The 14363-nt window shown below is 33.9% G+C and overlaps 2 protein-coding genes across 2 annotated transcripts; one reads left to right on the top strand and one right to left on the bottom strand.

Annotated features, from left to right (window-relative positions):
- Positions 1-1166: 1166 nt before the first annotated feature.
- LOC18100125 (ras-related protein RABC2a) lies at positions 1167-4706 on the bottom strand. Its single transcript, XM_024603065.2, has 6 exons — positions 4192-4706; positions 3667-3735; positions 3229-3294; positions 2297-2418; positions 1964-2092; positions 1167-1537 (listed from the first exon to the last, which is right to left on the bottom strand). Exons 1-6 carry the CDS (start codon positions 4331-4333, stop codon positions 1424-1426), a joined length of 642 nt encoding a protein of 213 aa, XP_024458833.2. The 5' UTR covers positions 4334-4706; the 3' UTR covers positions 1167-1423.
- A 5794-nt stretch (positions 4707-10500) lies between these two features.
- LOC18100124 (uncharacterized) lies at positions 10501-14312 on the top strand. Its single transcript, XM_006381312.3, has 6 exons — positions 10501-10720; positions 10825-10994; positions 12326-12468; positions 12998-13072; positions 13171-13245; positions 13622-14312. The coding sequence occupies exons 1-6, from the start codon at positions 10569-10571 to the stop codon at positions 14000-14002; spliced, it is 996 nt and encodes a 331-aa protein (XP_006381374.1). The 5' UTR covers positions 10501-10568; the 3' UTR covers positions 14003-14312.
- The last annotated feature ends 51 nt before the right edge of the window (positions 14313-14363 follow it).

The raw sequence follows: 14363 nt of genomic DNA, 5'->3' as shown, positions 1-14363 counted from the left end.
TCAAAGTTTAATTTTTATCATTTATACTGGTTTAATATCTTTCTTAGAAATGATCAATGAACTGATTAATTGACGAATCTTTTATTTTTTTATGAATAACTTAATCGATAAGTCTTTTCTAATTAGAAACAAACAGACTTATCTAATTAGAAACAAACAGACAGACAGCAAAATTCTCAAATGATCTAATTAACAATTTTTCTATTTTAGGGACATAAACCAAATTTTTCGCTAATGGTCAATCAAATTTTATTATTGTCTTGGTATACAATGTTGTCATGGAGTTTTTGTTAATAAAACTTAAAAACCGATTGACACTAACGAGGAATTATTATTGTACCTTATTACTGTTCCTGGGAGTTCTATAAGAACTTCATAAAGAAAATTAGAATATCAAAATATGATATAGAATTATATCATGATCGAACTTCATAAGTTGAAACGTTTCAGGATTGTTTATAAAGTTTAAAATAATTTACAATTTGATCATTAAAACGAAAAAATAAACTAATTATTGTATCATAGGATTGAATAATAAAATTAAGCTGTAGTATCATGAAACTCTCTTGTAGTATTAGAATTGTAATAACTGTTTTTTTAAAATGTTTTTTTTATTTGATCACAAAAACAAACACACTCTCACCTAACCCATCCTAAGGAAACGAAGGCAGTGCTTTATAAACTACATTAATTCTCTGAGGATGTTCAATATCATTATCATTATTATTTTTTTCTTTTTTCAAAAACACTACATTATATGTGAAGCAGTCGATACCTGCATGTTTTTCATTCAAAATGTGCCTGTTTCCCATGGATCTGAGTATCCCGTGGTAGAGACATGGTCGTCGAGCTCTGTATTTTGCTAGCTTGAAGTCGGTGTGTTCTACCAAAATCAATCACAGCAGCCTTTTGGATATCACTCTGCTTTGTTGGATATGGCTGATACGGAAAGGTGAGAGGTTTTGAAGTATCTGTTTTACATGGAATATTATAGAAGTTCCCGCTGCTTCTACACTAATTTTGACCAAGAATTCCCAATTTGATATTTACATGGCTGAAGGGTGAATACAAAGATACAAAAACAGATGAGACGAAGATATAAACTCACAACAACTGAATCAATGGAAATATGGAAAGATTGGCCCACAAAAACAAAGGCAAACAAATTTACACAAGCTAATATATGTTATTTCAGTGCCTGAATTCCCAGAATGAGATGGTACAATAGTGATCAAGGCAACTCATTGACAACAGGAACAGTACAAACACAAAGAAACAAGGAAAGCAATTATCATATACACGATATGTCCATGATTTGTTAAGGTGGAAATTCATTGTACATGCGCCATCAGCAGTGCTACTTGTGACTTTTATTGATATGTAAGTCATGCTTCTCATATAGAGAGGCCTTCTGCTGCAGCCTTTAAGAGCAACAGCCACCACCACTCGAAGGTGGATGCTGATCTGGTTTCTGCTTTAAAATGTTTCTCTTCACTGCCGTAGATCCTTCTTCCATAAGACTAGGGACCTCCATTATCTAAAACACAAATTATTAAATATCAGAATTGAGAACAACAAATGTAATTCATTTGTATATAATCTGAATCACTTTTATATCTCTAGGACAATAGCAGCGTCTTTTCTTTCAGAGAAACGACAAATGGGAAATAATTTAATAAATGTTTCCATCATTAGACATCAACCAATCTGACAAATTAATATTTTATGCTTTCAAATGAAAATGGACACGTATGCTAGACGCAAGTAGCACTATTTTTAAAAAAACAGGAAGTTACCTTACATGAGAGCTCCAATTGCAAATGCCGCTATACTATTTTAATTCTGCTCATTTTAACTGATCGTTTATTCTATTACCAGGGTGGCAAAAAACTTAATCGTGATTATGGAATAGAATGATGCATGTATCATGTTGCCAGACAGTTCATGCACTCTCAAATAGTACCTTCAATGCCAGCTCTTCAAAGCATTGCTCCACATTTTGTCTAGTTTTAGCACTACATTCAAGAAACGTACATCCATGCTCTTTAGCAAGAGACATCCCCTCGTCTCTAGTTACGTCCCTTTCAGAATCCTGAAATCATGGGAAAAAATAGAACAATAATATGAAGAGAAATGAAAAGGAGTTTTAGGGCACACATTAGACTGCACCAGGACATGGATAAAACGGACGATTTTTAAATACGAGTTCCACTGGTCTACATTGACCTTGAATTAAAGATTTGTTATAGTCTTCTGTTAACTTATTCATCCTCTTGGGCCGGGGGGGGAAACTTACTTTATCAACTTTATTTCCTACAAGCATCTTGACACAATCCTGATTTGTGGAGTAAAGGTCAACTTCTTTAGTCCACACATCTGATAAGTTCGTGAAGGTTTCTCTCCTTGTCACATCATAAACTGTAATTTAAGCAGATATCAGTTATAGAATGGGCAGTCAAAATTATGGGGGGGTATACTTTCAAAGATGTTCTCAAAAAAATAATCAATTAACAAGTGGTAGAGTACTAGTGGGAGTTATAGATACTAGCTTGTACATGACTGAAATTACTAGCATGTATATGACAGAAACAATCAACATGATTTTCAGCATGGTGAAATTCATATTAATTTGTCCCACCAAAATGGTGAGAAAGACCAAAAAATAGATTCCCATAACGAGCTGAATAATATAACAAAAATTCTGCGAGGCCTGCAGAATGCATGTGCCGAAGCTGGTTCTCTATTAATGTAGGGGTAAATCATGATAACAAATGACATAGTCATCAGGATGCTACTATGTTGAAGAGGTTAAGAGATAAGATGAAAGCACCACTTTCCCCTACTTTGGAAAGCCTTGTTGGGGATATGCTTGTTAATAATTCTATATTTATTACTAGAAAGCTAATGGATTACTTCAAATTTTAAGGGAATCTCCTAAAAAATTGGACTGTGATACTATAACAACCATTTTCAATATAAATGGAATAAGATATTCTATGTTCAGCATGATATATATACAGCAATTTACAAGAGTTTAACTACAAAAACAAATAGAAATTATCTTAGAAATGAAGTTAGCATGAGAGATAGATTCAAATACTTTGCGATCAGATTTTCATGGCCATAAAGGACTTTGCACTAATTCCTATTCATGATTATTTGCAGGTTGCAAGCAGCACCACATTCTTAATGAACAAAATCACATGATGTATACGGTTTTTAGCTTACCAAGAATGATCCCTTGGGCATTTCTGTAGTAAGAACTAGTCAGTGTTCTGAATCTCTCCTGTCCAGCTGCAAGAACCAAAATGATATTATGAATCAAATTACACAGATTGGAACATAAGTTTCATGACTGGTATCATTAATGTTAAGGGAAAAAAGAGTTCTGCGTTAAAAGAGTGCAAAAGTCAATGTTTATTCAAGCCAGAAAAGCCACTCCACATCTCACTACAGAAAAAGGAAGTGAACCGTTTTTCCAAAGTTTCTGTGTTATATTTGATATCTAACTGTTCCATTGCTAGCAACTTTAAAATTAGTAAGAACAAAGTTTAAGAACCCTTTGACATTATTGGCTCCATCACTCAGCTCATAAGGTCAAAATGTAGTCTACATAGTCAGGTAATATGAACTAAAAGAACAGAACGCTGTGATTGCATTTTATACCTGTATCCCAAATTGTCAGCTTCAATCGCTTTCCTCCTACTGTTAGCTGCTTGATCTTAAAATCCACACCTTCACACAAAGACAAAGACAAAGACAAAGAATCTCAATGCATAATCATTACAGAGAACTCAATTTCCAGTAGATCAACTGAAGTTACAATTTTCTATTAGAGTAAACATACGCAACTTCATAATTAATTATCTAATCACACAGTTAAGTAGTTTAAGCATTGAAGAATCCAACATAAAAATAAGGCCCAACTACTTGTGGTTGACAAAAAGAAACAGATTTTACTTGCTATATAAACGTCACCAACTAATAAATCATACTAAAATAAGGAGCTCTTAATATATCTGATTAAGAACAATCAACAAGGAGCAAAAACTCATAACTGGCAACCATGTTTTATAATCACTGAACAAGTTTCAACCATGAAGAGAGATCCAAAGGCGTTACAGACTGTTAGCTAGCTAAGAATCCACAGAAGAGTAAAAAGAAAGCAAAGGACAGAGAAGGTTTTAATACCAATGGTTGGTGCAATATCCTCAATGGAACTGGAAATGAAACTGACAAGAAGACTGCTTTTGCCAACCCCAGAATCACCGATCAACAAGATCTTGAATGATAGATCATATGATCCACTGCTTTGCCCTGAAGATGATCCCATTCTTATTCTTCCAATCCAAGATATCAAAACCCTTTACCGTCTCTCTCTCCTTTTCTTTTCTTTTTATTTAGTGCTATCTACACTTTGTTTCAGGACAATTTTGAACTAAAAATTCCCTTTTCGGCAATAATCTAGACTGTGTCTGCGTTGTCTGTAATGATGATCAGGGCTGTTGGGCTTATTTTTTTCCCCTCTCTCTTAATAAGTACAGAGCGAAAGAGAAAGAAATGAGCGTGCTATATGTGTAGGGGGGGATTAAGGAGAGAAAAGGAGGAAAGAAAAGTAATGGCATCGATGTTTTCTTTTAAGAAAGAGAGTGAAGCTAAAGAAAACGGCTAACTCGCTGGAGAGTAAGAGAAACACCTGACACCAACGTTATTCTTTACTCTTGAGTGTCTTTACTCTTTAGCCTTCCTGGATTCTCTCTTTTTGAGTAAATTATCTTCCATCCCTGGATTTTGAAAGTAATTACCACTTAGTCCTTAATGTCTTAAAACCTACAACTTAGCTCTTCATGTCTTAAAAGAGGACTTGGATGCAAGCTTACACTTCCCACTCTTTCTTCAGCAGCCAGCACTTGAATTTACAACGTTAGATATATTGTAGTGTGATAATTCATCTTATCACTTAATAATTTAACCACTTATTCTGTAGTTGCATTAGCTAATAAAATTATAATTCAATTATAACTAATAAAATTCATTATTTTCTTAAAAAAGGAAAGTAAATGTTACTTTTTTTCATTGAATCGAAAGTAAGTGATCACGAAATATTAAGTATATTCACTTATTATATCATAAAAAAAATTATCTTTCTTTTTATAACTTGATTAATTGCTCTATAATTATGATAGTTCTGACTAATTAAGTGAAGTTTTAATTAAAAAAAGTACTTCATCGCCTTAAAAATTAAAAGATTTTGAAAATAAAAACACCATTTACTTCACAAAAACATTTGCTTCTTCTGTGTTGGTTTTCTTTGAAAATTTAAATTATCAAAAGCTACATTTGGAATTTATAAATGACAATAGTCAAGGGACTAAACTATAAACATAAGAGAATAAAGTTACAATGAGGTTTGTAATTCAGGCACTAAAGAATAATTTACTCGTCCTTTTTTTTTATTCTTGCCCCGAGATGCGATGCCGTTTTCGCGGAACACGGCCAGTTGGGGTTTCTCTCCCACGCGCGGTGTTAGCACGCTCCGACCGTCAGGTGAGGGGGTATTGTCATGGTAGATTAGGCAAAGTGTTAAGTTCATTTATTCAAAAGCTGTGGAGGGGCCTGAAGCCGTAGCTATAGATAAATCAAAACCATCTGCATGCATCCCACTTGTTCAATTTCTTTAGGGATTATAGTGATGCATTTTTTGGACTTTCTTTCAAAAGAAATATTTTGGAATTTTCTTTTCTCGGAGAATTTCTTTTGATAATTTGTGACAGCAGCAGCAACTCCATCAGACGAGTATTTGAGCCAAGGAATGGAAGAAAAGGGTGGTAGTAAGACAACATCATTAACATGTACAGTTAGAAGCGCCCACAACCTTGAAGGCTTGTGTTTTTTGAACTCATCAAATTAGCACATGGCATGCGAGTTTTGTCTGTGGGCTCAACCAAAAAGTTACCTTCTAGTTTGTGCCGATCACAGAAATAATTGAAAGGTTGATGTAAATTTAAGTTTTGGTATAAATCATGTGGAAGTCCAGTCTTTTAATACAGTAAGATTTGCGTGCGTGGGGGGCTTGGCTGTTTTGCTTCCATGGCAGAGCAAAGCTAAGCTTATGAGGGAGAGGAGAATAGCTTGAATGGTGGAAGACAATCTTAAGAGGTAAAGAAGAATAACACAGATGCTTTGGCCCCATCGGTAGGCTGCGTCCCCTTTCTTTAGAATCCAAGAAAGCACCTCTCCCGGTGGTGATAGCAGCAATCACCACCGTCACGCCTTTGAACTTTGTGTTTAGTAGACCTGTCCAAATCATCCCTTAAATACTTAGTGATTTACTAAGATTTTGGACACAATTGGTCTAAAATTGTGGACTCCATGTTTGCACGTTCAACTTGCAGGGTCTGCCTGGGTCTTTAAAGATTGTAGACCAAGTTTGGTGATTATGATCCTTGACCATGGGTATGGAACCACTGGCCTTTTTTAATTTATTTTATTTTTTTGGTTTCGTGCTCAAGTGAAGAATACACTGGCCATACTTGTGAAATTACTCACCAATAGGAGGAGCTCGTTCCTTGGTACACTGTACACGTGCATCCCTGTGGATATGGTATTTGACAAAAGGTACACCCAGAACAACTTTGAGAGATTGTTGGGAAGTGTGATAAAAATTAATTTTTAAAATAATTTTTGTTTGAAAATATATTAAAATAATTTTTAAAAAAATAATTTATTTTTGATATCAGCACATCAAAATAATCCAAAAACATTAAAATATTAATTTGAAAAAAAACTCAAATTTTGATGGAAAATAGATTCAACCTCAATACCAAACGAGCACTTAATATTATATATATTTAAACCCGAATTCAAAACTATTATTTATGTACACTCATTACATAGTAGGTATGAGTTTTATATACCAAAACCTAACATAGTATATGTTTGCAGTACTCATTACTATAACAGTTTTACTACTTTTCAACTTAATCCAAAATTAAACAGAAACTCAGTAATAATATTGTTGTATTTGCAAAAATAAACACAAAACCCTAAAAATATAAAGAATCAAGACCAATTTTTAGTCATAAAAACCCACAAAATCCTCAATAACTATAATTGAAAATTGAAAAACAAGAAATAGAAGCTCAAATAAAGAAAATGAAAGGCTAGGGTTTTGTTTTTTCCTGTAAAAAAACAAAAAAAACATGAAATTAAATGAAGAAAACAACTAAAAGAGGTTTAAAAGAAGTGAGAGAAAAGGAGAAATTGTTAATACCTTTTGAGATTTCAAAATAAAGCATAAAAGAAAGGATTTGATAAAAAACAATTTGAGAAGATGAGTGAAATAAATGCTTTATGTCCAAGTAAAGATTGAAGAGATAGATAATGGAAGCTCAAGCTGGGTGGAGTTGGTAACTACATGAGGAGGTTGTTATTATTGTTATTGATCTTTAGCTTAGTCTATAGTGAGACAGAAAAGAGCGTGAGAGACATAATCCTAACTCTATATATATACACATACACAAAGTTAATAATAGGATTGTAAATTTTATCAACTTTATGAATATAAAGAGATTTTAAGTCAGGTTTGAGATTGGGTAAAGTAATATTCATTACTCACTTGAAAATTGACTTTGTCCTTACTAGACATGCTCAAACCAGAACTATCCATAAAATATCTTACTCATTTAGATCAATATCAATTAGATCCAGCTAAAGTTGTCATCCTTAATATTAAAGTTTCTTTAACCAAGTGATCAATTGATGCAATTTTACCAATCAATTCTTTTGAATTGAATTAAATCTCAACACAAGATTGTGGTGGACTTTTATAATTTAAATCCAAAAGGTTTTTATTTGAAACAATGTGTGAGAGAATAATATAAAATCATATTATAAGATTTTATCCAATTAATATTTCGCATGATACTCTCTTTTTTCTATTCTTGATTTGTGTCTAACATATTTTAAAAAACTTTTCTAAATCTAATTATAAGAAACTATAATTAGATGTGTGTTTGTTTCGTAGAAAATGTTTTTTTTCTAAAACATAAGTTATTTTTTTATTGGTGGATATGTTAGGAAAATATTTTCATCCAAAACTTAAGCTATTGTTTTTTATGTAATAGGTATGGATTGACAGTAATAAAATGAAAAAAATGATAGTGATGGTAGTAGCGGTGATTGTGGTAGTAACGATGGTAGTGGATAGTTAAGGCTGACAATAACAAATTTATTGTGGTAGTGAAGGTATTTATAGTGTTGATAATGTTTGTATCAAGTGGTGGTGGGATTGTTGTGTTGAGTTTCATGAAACACATACACGCAGCGAAAACAATAAATTTAAATAAAAATTGGAATTCCAAGGATCCTATTAGACAAATCTAGAGTTGTTTAGGGTTTATATGAAGATAACCTGAAGATTATATGTTCATTTTAGTTTTGAATATTTCTTCAAGACTGGGTTATCACAAACTACAAGTCGTTCAAGTGTTCGGTCTCTAACAGTAATCCACATGAACTACCAACGAGAAATCTCTTAAACCCTTTTAAAAGAGAGAGATTGTTATACCTTAGAGTGCTAGCTCTTTTCTTTTGTGTTTTAAATGCTTTTATATGTACTCTACTCACCTTCTCTTTCTAAGAAAATAAGAGGCATAACATTCCATTTATAGAGGAACCTAAAAACCCTCTAAATGGTAAAATATCAATTTGTCCCTTAAATAATATCACATATATTATTTAAGGATAATTTTAGAAATTTATTCTATAAAATTCTTATTTGATTGTTTCTTGGTCTAGAATTGTAATCCCTTGTATTATTTACATTCAAATCCTCAATTTCTACAATTTATTTGCAATCAAGTCAAACTTAATTAATCATCATATTTTAATTTCTAACCAATACTTCTTATATGTGTGTGATCTCTTAAGGTTGATTTGACATGTCTAAAAGCAACCTGTACGACTAGTAAAAATGTAGATTGACTATAAAAAATTAAAGATAATTTTTATTTAAAATATTAAGATGACAACATATTTAAATGACCTGAGTCAACATGTCAAATATGCAACATGAGTCATAGAACCGTGATAACCCCATAGAAAGTAAATCGAAACAAATTATGAAGCCCAATCCCTAATAAATCCAGTGTTAAATGATGAAATTGAAGAAAAAAAATCATTGTGAGTCTACCCGAGTAACTCGCCAAACCTGCGGCCTGGATCATAAGATTGGGATAGCCTCATAAAAAAAATCAAAACAAATTATAGAGCCCAATTCTCAAGCAACTCAATGTTGGATGCTAAAATTAAAAGAAAAAAAACCAATATAAAAAAACAAAAAAAAAGCCCGAGCCAACCTAGGCATGGCTCACGTGCTAGGCATCTTAATTTTTTGTTATATTAGACGGTGGATAAGCATCTTCCTTCCTTTAATTTCTTTTTGAAAAAGCACAGACGATGTGTCATTTACTACTCTAGAATCCGATAACTCTCTCTAAAAATTGATTTAACCCATTTTGATAAAATAAAAACTAAAAAAACAACCTAGAGACATGAACAAACATATCCATACCTTTAAACAACCCAAAAATTGATAAAAAAAAGGGAATCAATTTGAATTAAAAAAACTTCTTGATATCATATTTACTCTCTTATGCAAGATAAAGGTCAAAGCACACCCTCGTGGAACATCTTTCATCAAATGAAACTCGTAAATATCAAGATTAATTTTCTTTGTGGTTGAAATTGGTGTTAACCTATGATTTTTTCTTTCTAGCATCACAATTCGATGCATCTCTCTTATCTTTCTCAAACCAAGGAATTGAAAAATAAAAAATAAAAATTTATATAAAAAGTGAGTTTTCAAAAACTAAAAGGGTCGAAAATTTATCAATTGGAAAGTAAAAAGATCAAATTAACTTTTTGTCTCAATTTTAAGATATCCATGTAATTTTCCTATGTTTTTAACTTTGATCTCCTTTCTTTTAGTTTTATCTTTCCATAACAAGTAAAAAGCAATTGGCCACTAATTTAGAAAAATCTATCCCAATCGTCAAATCCGACAACTTCTAAGAGAACATTAGAGAAATATCGAACCAAATAACGATTTGGAATTGGGATTATAGCATGATGAGAATGAAAAATAAAATGTAGAAAATAAAAAAAATAAAAAAATAGAATGATTGCGAACTTAACCACCGAAGCATAATTTTGGCTCTTTCAGAAAGGATTAATTCAAAAAGAAAAAATGTTTGATTACAAAAATGAAAAATAAAAGAAGTTCAAATTGTAAGAGGGAGTATAGTGAAATTGGCCACAGTCACATCTTAATTTATTTTAACGTAATTGTAATTGTAATTGTAACGGTAATTGTAATATCGGAAAAGAAAACAAAGAGGGGAAATAAATGGAACTGAATTGCAGCATAAAGCCCGGCCCAAACGTAGTGGTCCACCGCCAAATCCAGTCCAAGTTCAGCTAAGTGAGTGAGTGAGTGACTAATCTCCAACCATTATCCCTGACAATCTCACGCTCAGAGTCAGAGGAAGAAGAAGTTAAAACATTCAATGGATAGAGAATGGGGTTCTAAGCCAGGCAGCGGAGGCGCCGCCTCCGCCCAGAACGAGGCAATCGACCGCCGTGAGCGTCTCAGACGTCTCGCCCTGGAGACAATCGATCTAGCAAAAGATCCCTATTTCATGCGCAACCACCTCGGCAGGTACAGTAGAGTTGTATTTTGTATTAGGTTTAGGTTTAGTTTTTTTTTTTTTTTGAAAAAATAATTAAGTTGATTGATTAATTGTTTGTTTGAGGTATTTGTAGTTATGAGTGTAAGCTGTGTCTGACTTTGCACAACAATGAAGGAAACTACTTGGCTCACACACAAGGGAAGCGCCATCAGACCAATTTGGCTAAGAGAGCTGCTCGTGAGGCTAAAGATGCGCCTGCCCTTCCTCAGCCTAACAAGCGCAAAGTTAACATTCGCAAGACAGGCAAGTCTCCAGTCTCCTTCCCTCCCGTTTTATTTGTTATTTTTTTGTTTAATTTAGTATGTAGTGGATAGAAACTATGTTGATTGGTTTGGTGTTGAAGGTAGATTAACACGCATACAAAACACTAACCTTGTTTTCATTAGATCAATGAGTGGCTTTGAGAAGTATGAAAGATCATGTTGCTTAATAAAAGAAAAATGGAGTACTTGTTTGGGTGTTAGTTATTGAAAAAGCCACTACTAATGGCATGGTGAATTCATATCTGATTGGAGTTTATTTGCCTAAGAATCTCCTTAATCTGATATTTTGGCTTCAAAGTAAAATGTACCGCATGGACTATTTTGATTCTTATAAGATTAAGATCCAGGTAGTGCCGTTGCTCATATATTTAGTAATGTCCCTTGAAAAAGCTTTGGAAAATAAACAGTGGTAGCTTATTGAGGTCAAGAGCAACAAAAGGTCTTGAATGAAAAAAACAGAAAAAAAAAGGGAGGAAAAATAAAGGAAATGGGTCAGGTTCTTGAGATTGGTTGTTTGTAGTTTCTGGTGACAAGTTAAACTTAAAGGCCTCAACTTAGAACCAAACTGGCTTTCTTAGGATTTCATGCTGCTGCACATATTGCATGGCTTGGCCAGAAATATTGAATTTGGAGCTTGGGTTTAGTGTTATCAGACCTATGCAAACAATAACGCTGTTTGGTGGAAAGCAAAACATTCTGTGGTGCTTTGTGTTTTTGTTCTAGCTTAATTATGTCAAGGGTATTGTGGTAACTGTTGTTTATGAGTAGTCTGGAGTATGATGATTCCGTCCAACTTGGAAATATGTTCTTATAAAAGTTCCAATTTGGAAACAAAAGGACAGTCTTTCTTTAGACAAATTCTGTGGATATGAACTTTACAGTAAGAATTTGGTTCAGTGTAGTGATCTCTACTGTTGAGCACTAATCACAGTGTTTCCTTAGAGATTTGTCTGAATCTTTGTCTGAGAATTACTTATTTATGTGCACCCTTCATATCTTAACTTAATCATAAAAATCAATACTATATTGAGACCTCAGATTGGTTCTTAACTTACTAACTGATAACTGTGTAGATGTGACTTGGTTTAGAATGCAAGCTAGGAAATTCCTACTGTCCTGCCAAGACATGGTGGAGGTGAGCTTGTCTGTATGTTGCTTCACAAAGACATTGTACTTCTAGGTGTTGACTACATCTAATTGTATTTCACTTCATATTTTGTTGTAATATTTCAAATTTTGTAAGATGGCAGTGTGGGTACTTGATCATAAACTTAAGAGTTAATGTTTTTGTCTGTCTTTGTCTTTGTGCAGTCAAAATTGGCAGGCCTGGTTACCGGGTGACAAAGCAATTTGATCCAGAGACAAAGCAGAGGTCTCTTCTCTTCCAGATTGAATATCCTGAGATAGAGGACAATACAAAGCCTAGGCATCGATTTATGTCATCTTATGAACAGGTAATCTCCATTTTGTTTTTTCTTAACTCTCTCTTTTCCATTGATCTCTTACCTTCTGCACATGTTAAGTGACAAAAAAATTTATTTGGTTAGCATTACTTATGAATTACAACTCAGCCTTTGCTTAAAAACTTAACTTTATCATTGATTTTGTCTGTAACTGCAATAATCAAATGGAGAAACCAAAAGTGTTATCTGTAACAATCAAAGAAAAACAAAGTGATAGAAACTGTTATTTATAAAATTGTTTGCAAACATATTGGTCAACTCAAGCAGCTTGTTGAAATCTAATGATGTAAAAAACTAAGCCATTCATAACTTTTACAAGCACTCTCTAAAATTCATCCCATGTCTGCACTGTTTATGGTAAACATCTCTGCATAAATTATTTTCTTTAATCTTGCATTGCACTCGAGAAGAATCATGTTTTATCCTTTGATTAATATCGACCCCCCGGCTTATGTTTTTCCTGGTAGATGAAAACTATGATCGGATCCTTCTAACTTAATTTATGTTGTCATGGATACAGAGAATTGAGGCCAATGATAAGAGGTTTCAATATCTTTTATTTGCAGCGGAACCTTATGAGATCATTTCTTTCAAGGCAAGTTGAAAGATGTTCATTGCATGTTTCTTTCTTTTAAGTTGATGGTTAATTCTGGAAACATTTATCATTTGTGCTTGTTTATTTAATAATCCCAGGTTCCTAGCACAGAAATTGACAAGTCTACTCCTAAATTCTTCTCACATTGGGATCCGGACTCCAAGATGTTCACAGTTAGTATTTTAATTCTTGCTCAACTACTTCATGTGTTTTGATTGTCATGCCTTGGGACCCTGTATATTCATTTATATTGAAATGTTGAATTAGTCTTTTGCGAATTCTCACTGTGTCTTATTTAACTTGGCCTGTACCGAGAACATTAAGAGACCTGGATCAATTCTAGATTTCACTCCTCTGGGTGCGATGCCCATGTTCAAGATTTCATTAGTTATTCATAAAATGAGTGGACAAAAGGGTTATCCACAAGTGGAATCTATTTGGATTTTAGTACAAACTTTGCTGTCTCTTTGGATTAGTTTGTAATCTGGTTTTACAAATAAATAATCTGTTAATTGTGAATACATGTTGACTCAAATGTCTAATTTACAGTTGCAGTTATATTTTAAATTGAAGCCACCAGAGGCGAACAAACCTCAATCTGTTGCTGCAGCCAATGGCACACTGCCTTCTCAACCACCACCACCCCCGCCACTGCAAGGACTAGCTGCAGGATCAAGACCCCCGCCACCACCACTGCCTGCATCATTACCCCCTCCTCCTCCCATGGGTAATGGCCCTAGGCCTATGCCTCCAGGTGGAGCTCCACCTGCCCCGCCTCCACCTCCTGGTGGCAGTGGTGCAATGGCGAATTTCACACCTGGCAATCAGGTGGGTAGACCTCCAATGCTGCCTCCCCAAGGTTTTCCAGGGCAACAGATGCAGGGCCAGGTTATGCGTCCACCCCCACCACCTCCCAACATGGGACAGTAGGTGCCCTAGCTTAATGTTTTTGTGCACATTTACGTAGTTAAAACAATACTTGGATTGAATTGATGGATGATTGTTTGAAGATCTGAATGCATTATGTAACTCATGCCGCTTAGCTTAGCAAGAAGGCGTTGATTCATTTCTTTGTTTCACTTAGCCTTCACGATAAGCCTAGTTACATGGGATTTGACTCCCCTCGATGATATGTTCTAATGCTTAGACCTGGCTCTCTCATGTAACTTGTTATTTGGTTTGGTTGATTTCCTTGTTCATTATATATATATATAAAGGTATTAGCCTTTCACTGTACGAATCCACATGATTTTATCTTTTGTGGGATAGCATGGGTTTAGGGGTTGGTAAT

Source organism: Populus trichocarpa, chromosome 6 (assembly GCF_000002775.5).
Source record: "Populus trichocarpa isolate Nisqually-1 chromosome 6, P.trichocarpa_v4.1, whole genome shotgun sequence".
NCBI classification, from domain to species: Eukaryota; Viridiplantae; Streptophyta; class Magnoliopsida; order Malpighiales; family Salicaceae; genus Populus; species Populus trichocarpa.
This window is presented reverse-complemented; position numbering and strand designations above follow the sequence as displayed.

Excerpts from the sequence above, each read along its gene's own strand:
- LOC18100125 (XM_024603065.2), bottom strand. The coding sequence starts at position 4,333 with ATGGGATCATCTTCAGGGCAAAGCAGTGGATCATATGATCTATCATTC. Across the intron at positions 2,093-2,296 it reads TAGGAAATAAAGTTGATAAA|GATTCTGAAAGGGACGTAAC; the intron begins GTAAGTTTCCCC and ends CCATGATTTCAG. Across the intron at positions 1,538-1,963 it reads TTGAAGAGCTGGCATTGAAG|ATAATGGAGGTCCCTAGTCT; the intron begins GTACTATTTGAG and ends TTTGTGTTTTAG.
- LOC18100124 (XM_006381312.3), top strand. The coding sequence starts at position 10,569 with ATGGATAGAGAATGGGGTTCTAAGCCAGGCAGCGGAGGCGCCGCCTCC. Across the intron at positions 10,721-10,824 it reads ATGCGCAACCACCTCGGCAG|TTATGAGTGTAAGCTGTGTC; the intron begins GTACAGTAGAGT and ends AGGTATTTGTAG. Across the intron at positions 13,246-13,621 it reads CGGACTCCAAGATGTTCACA|TTGCAGTTATATTTTAAATT; the intron begins GTTAGTATTTTA and ends TCTAATTTACAG.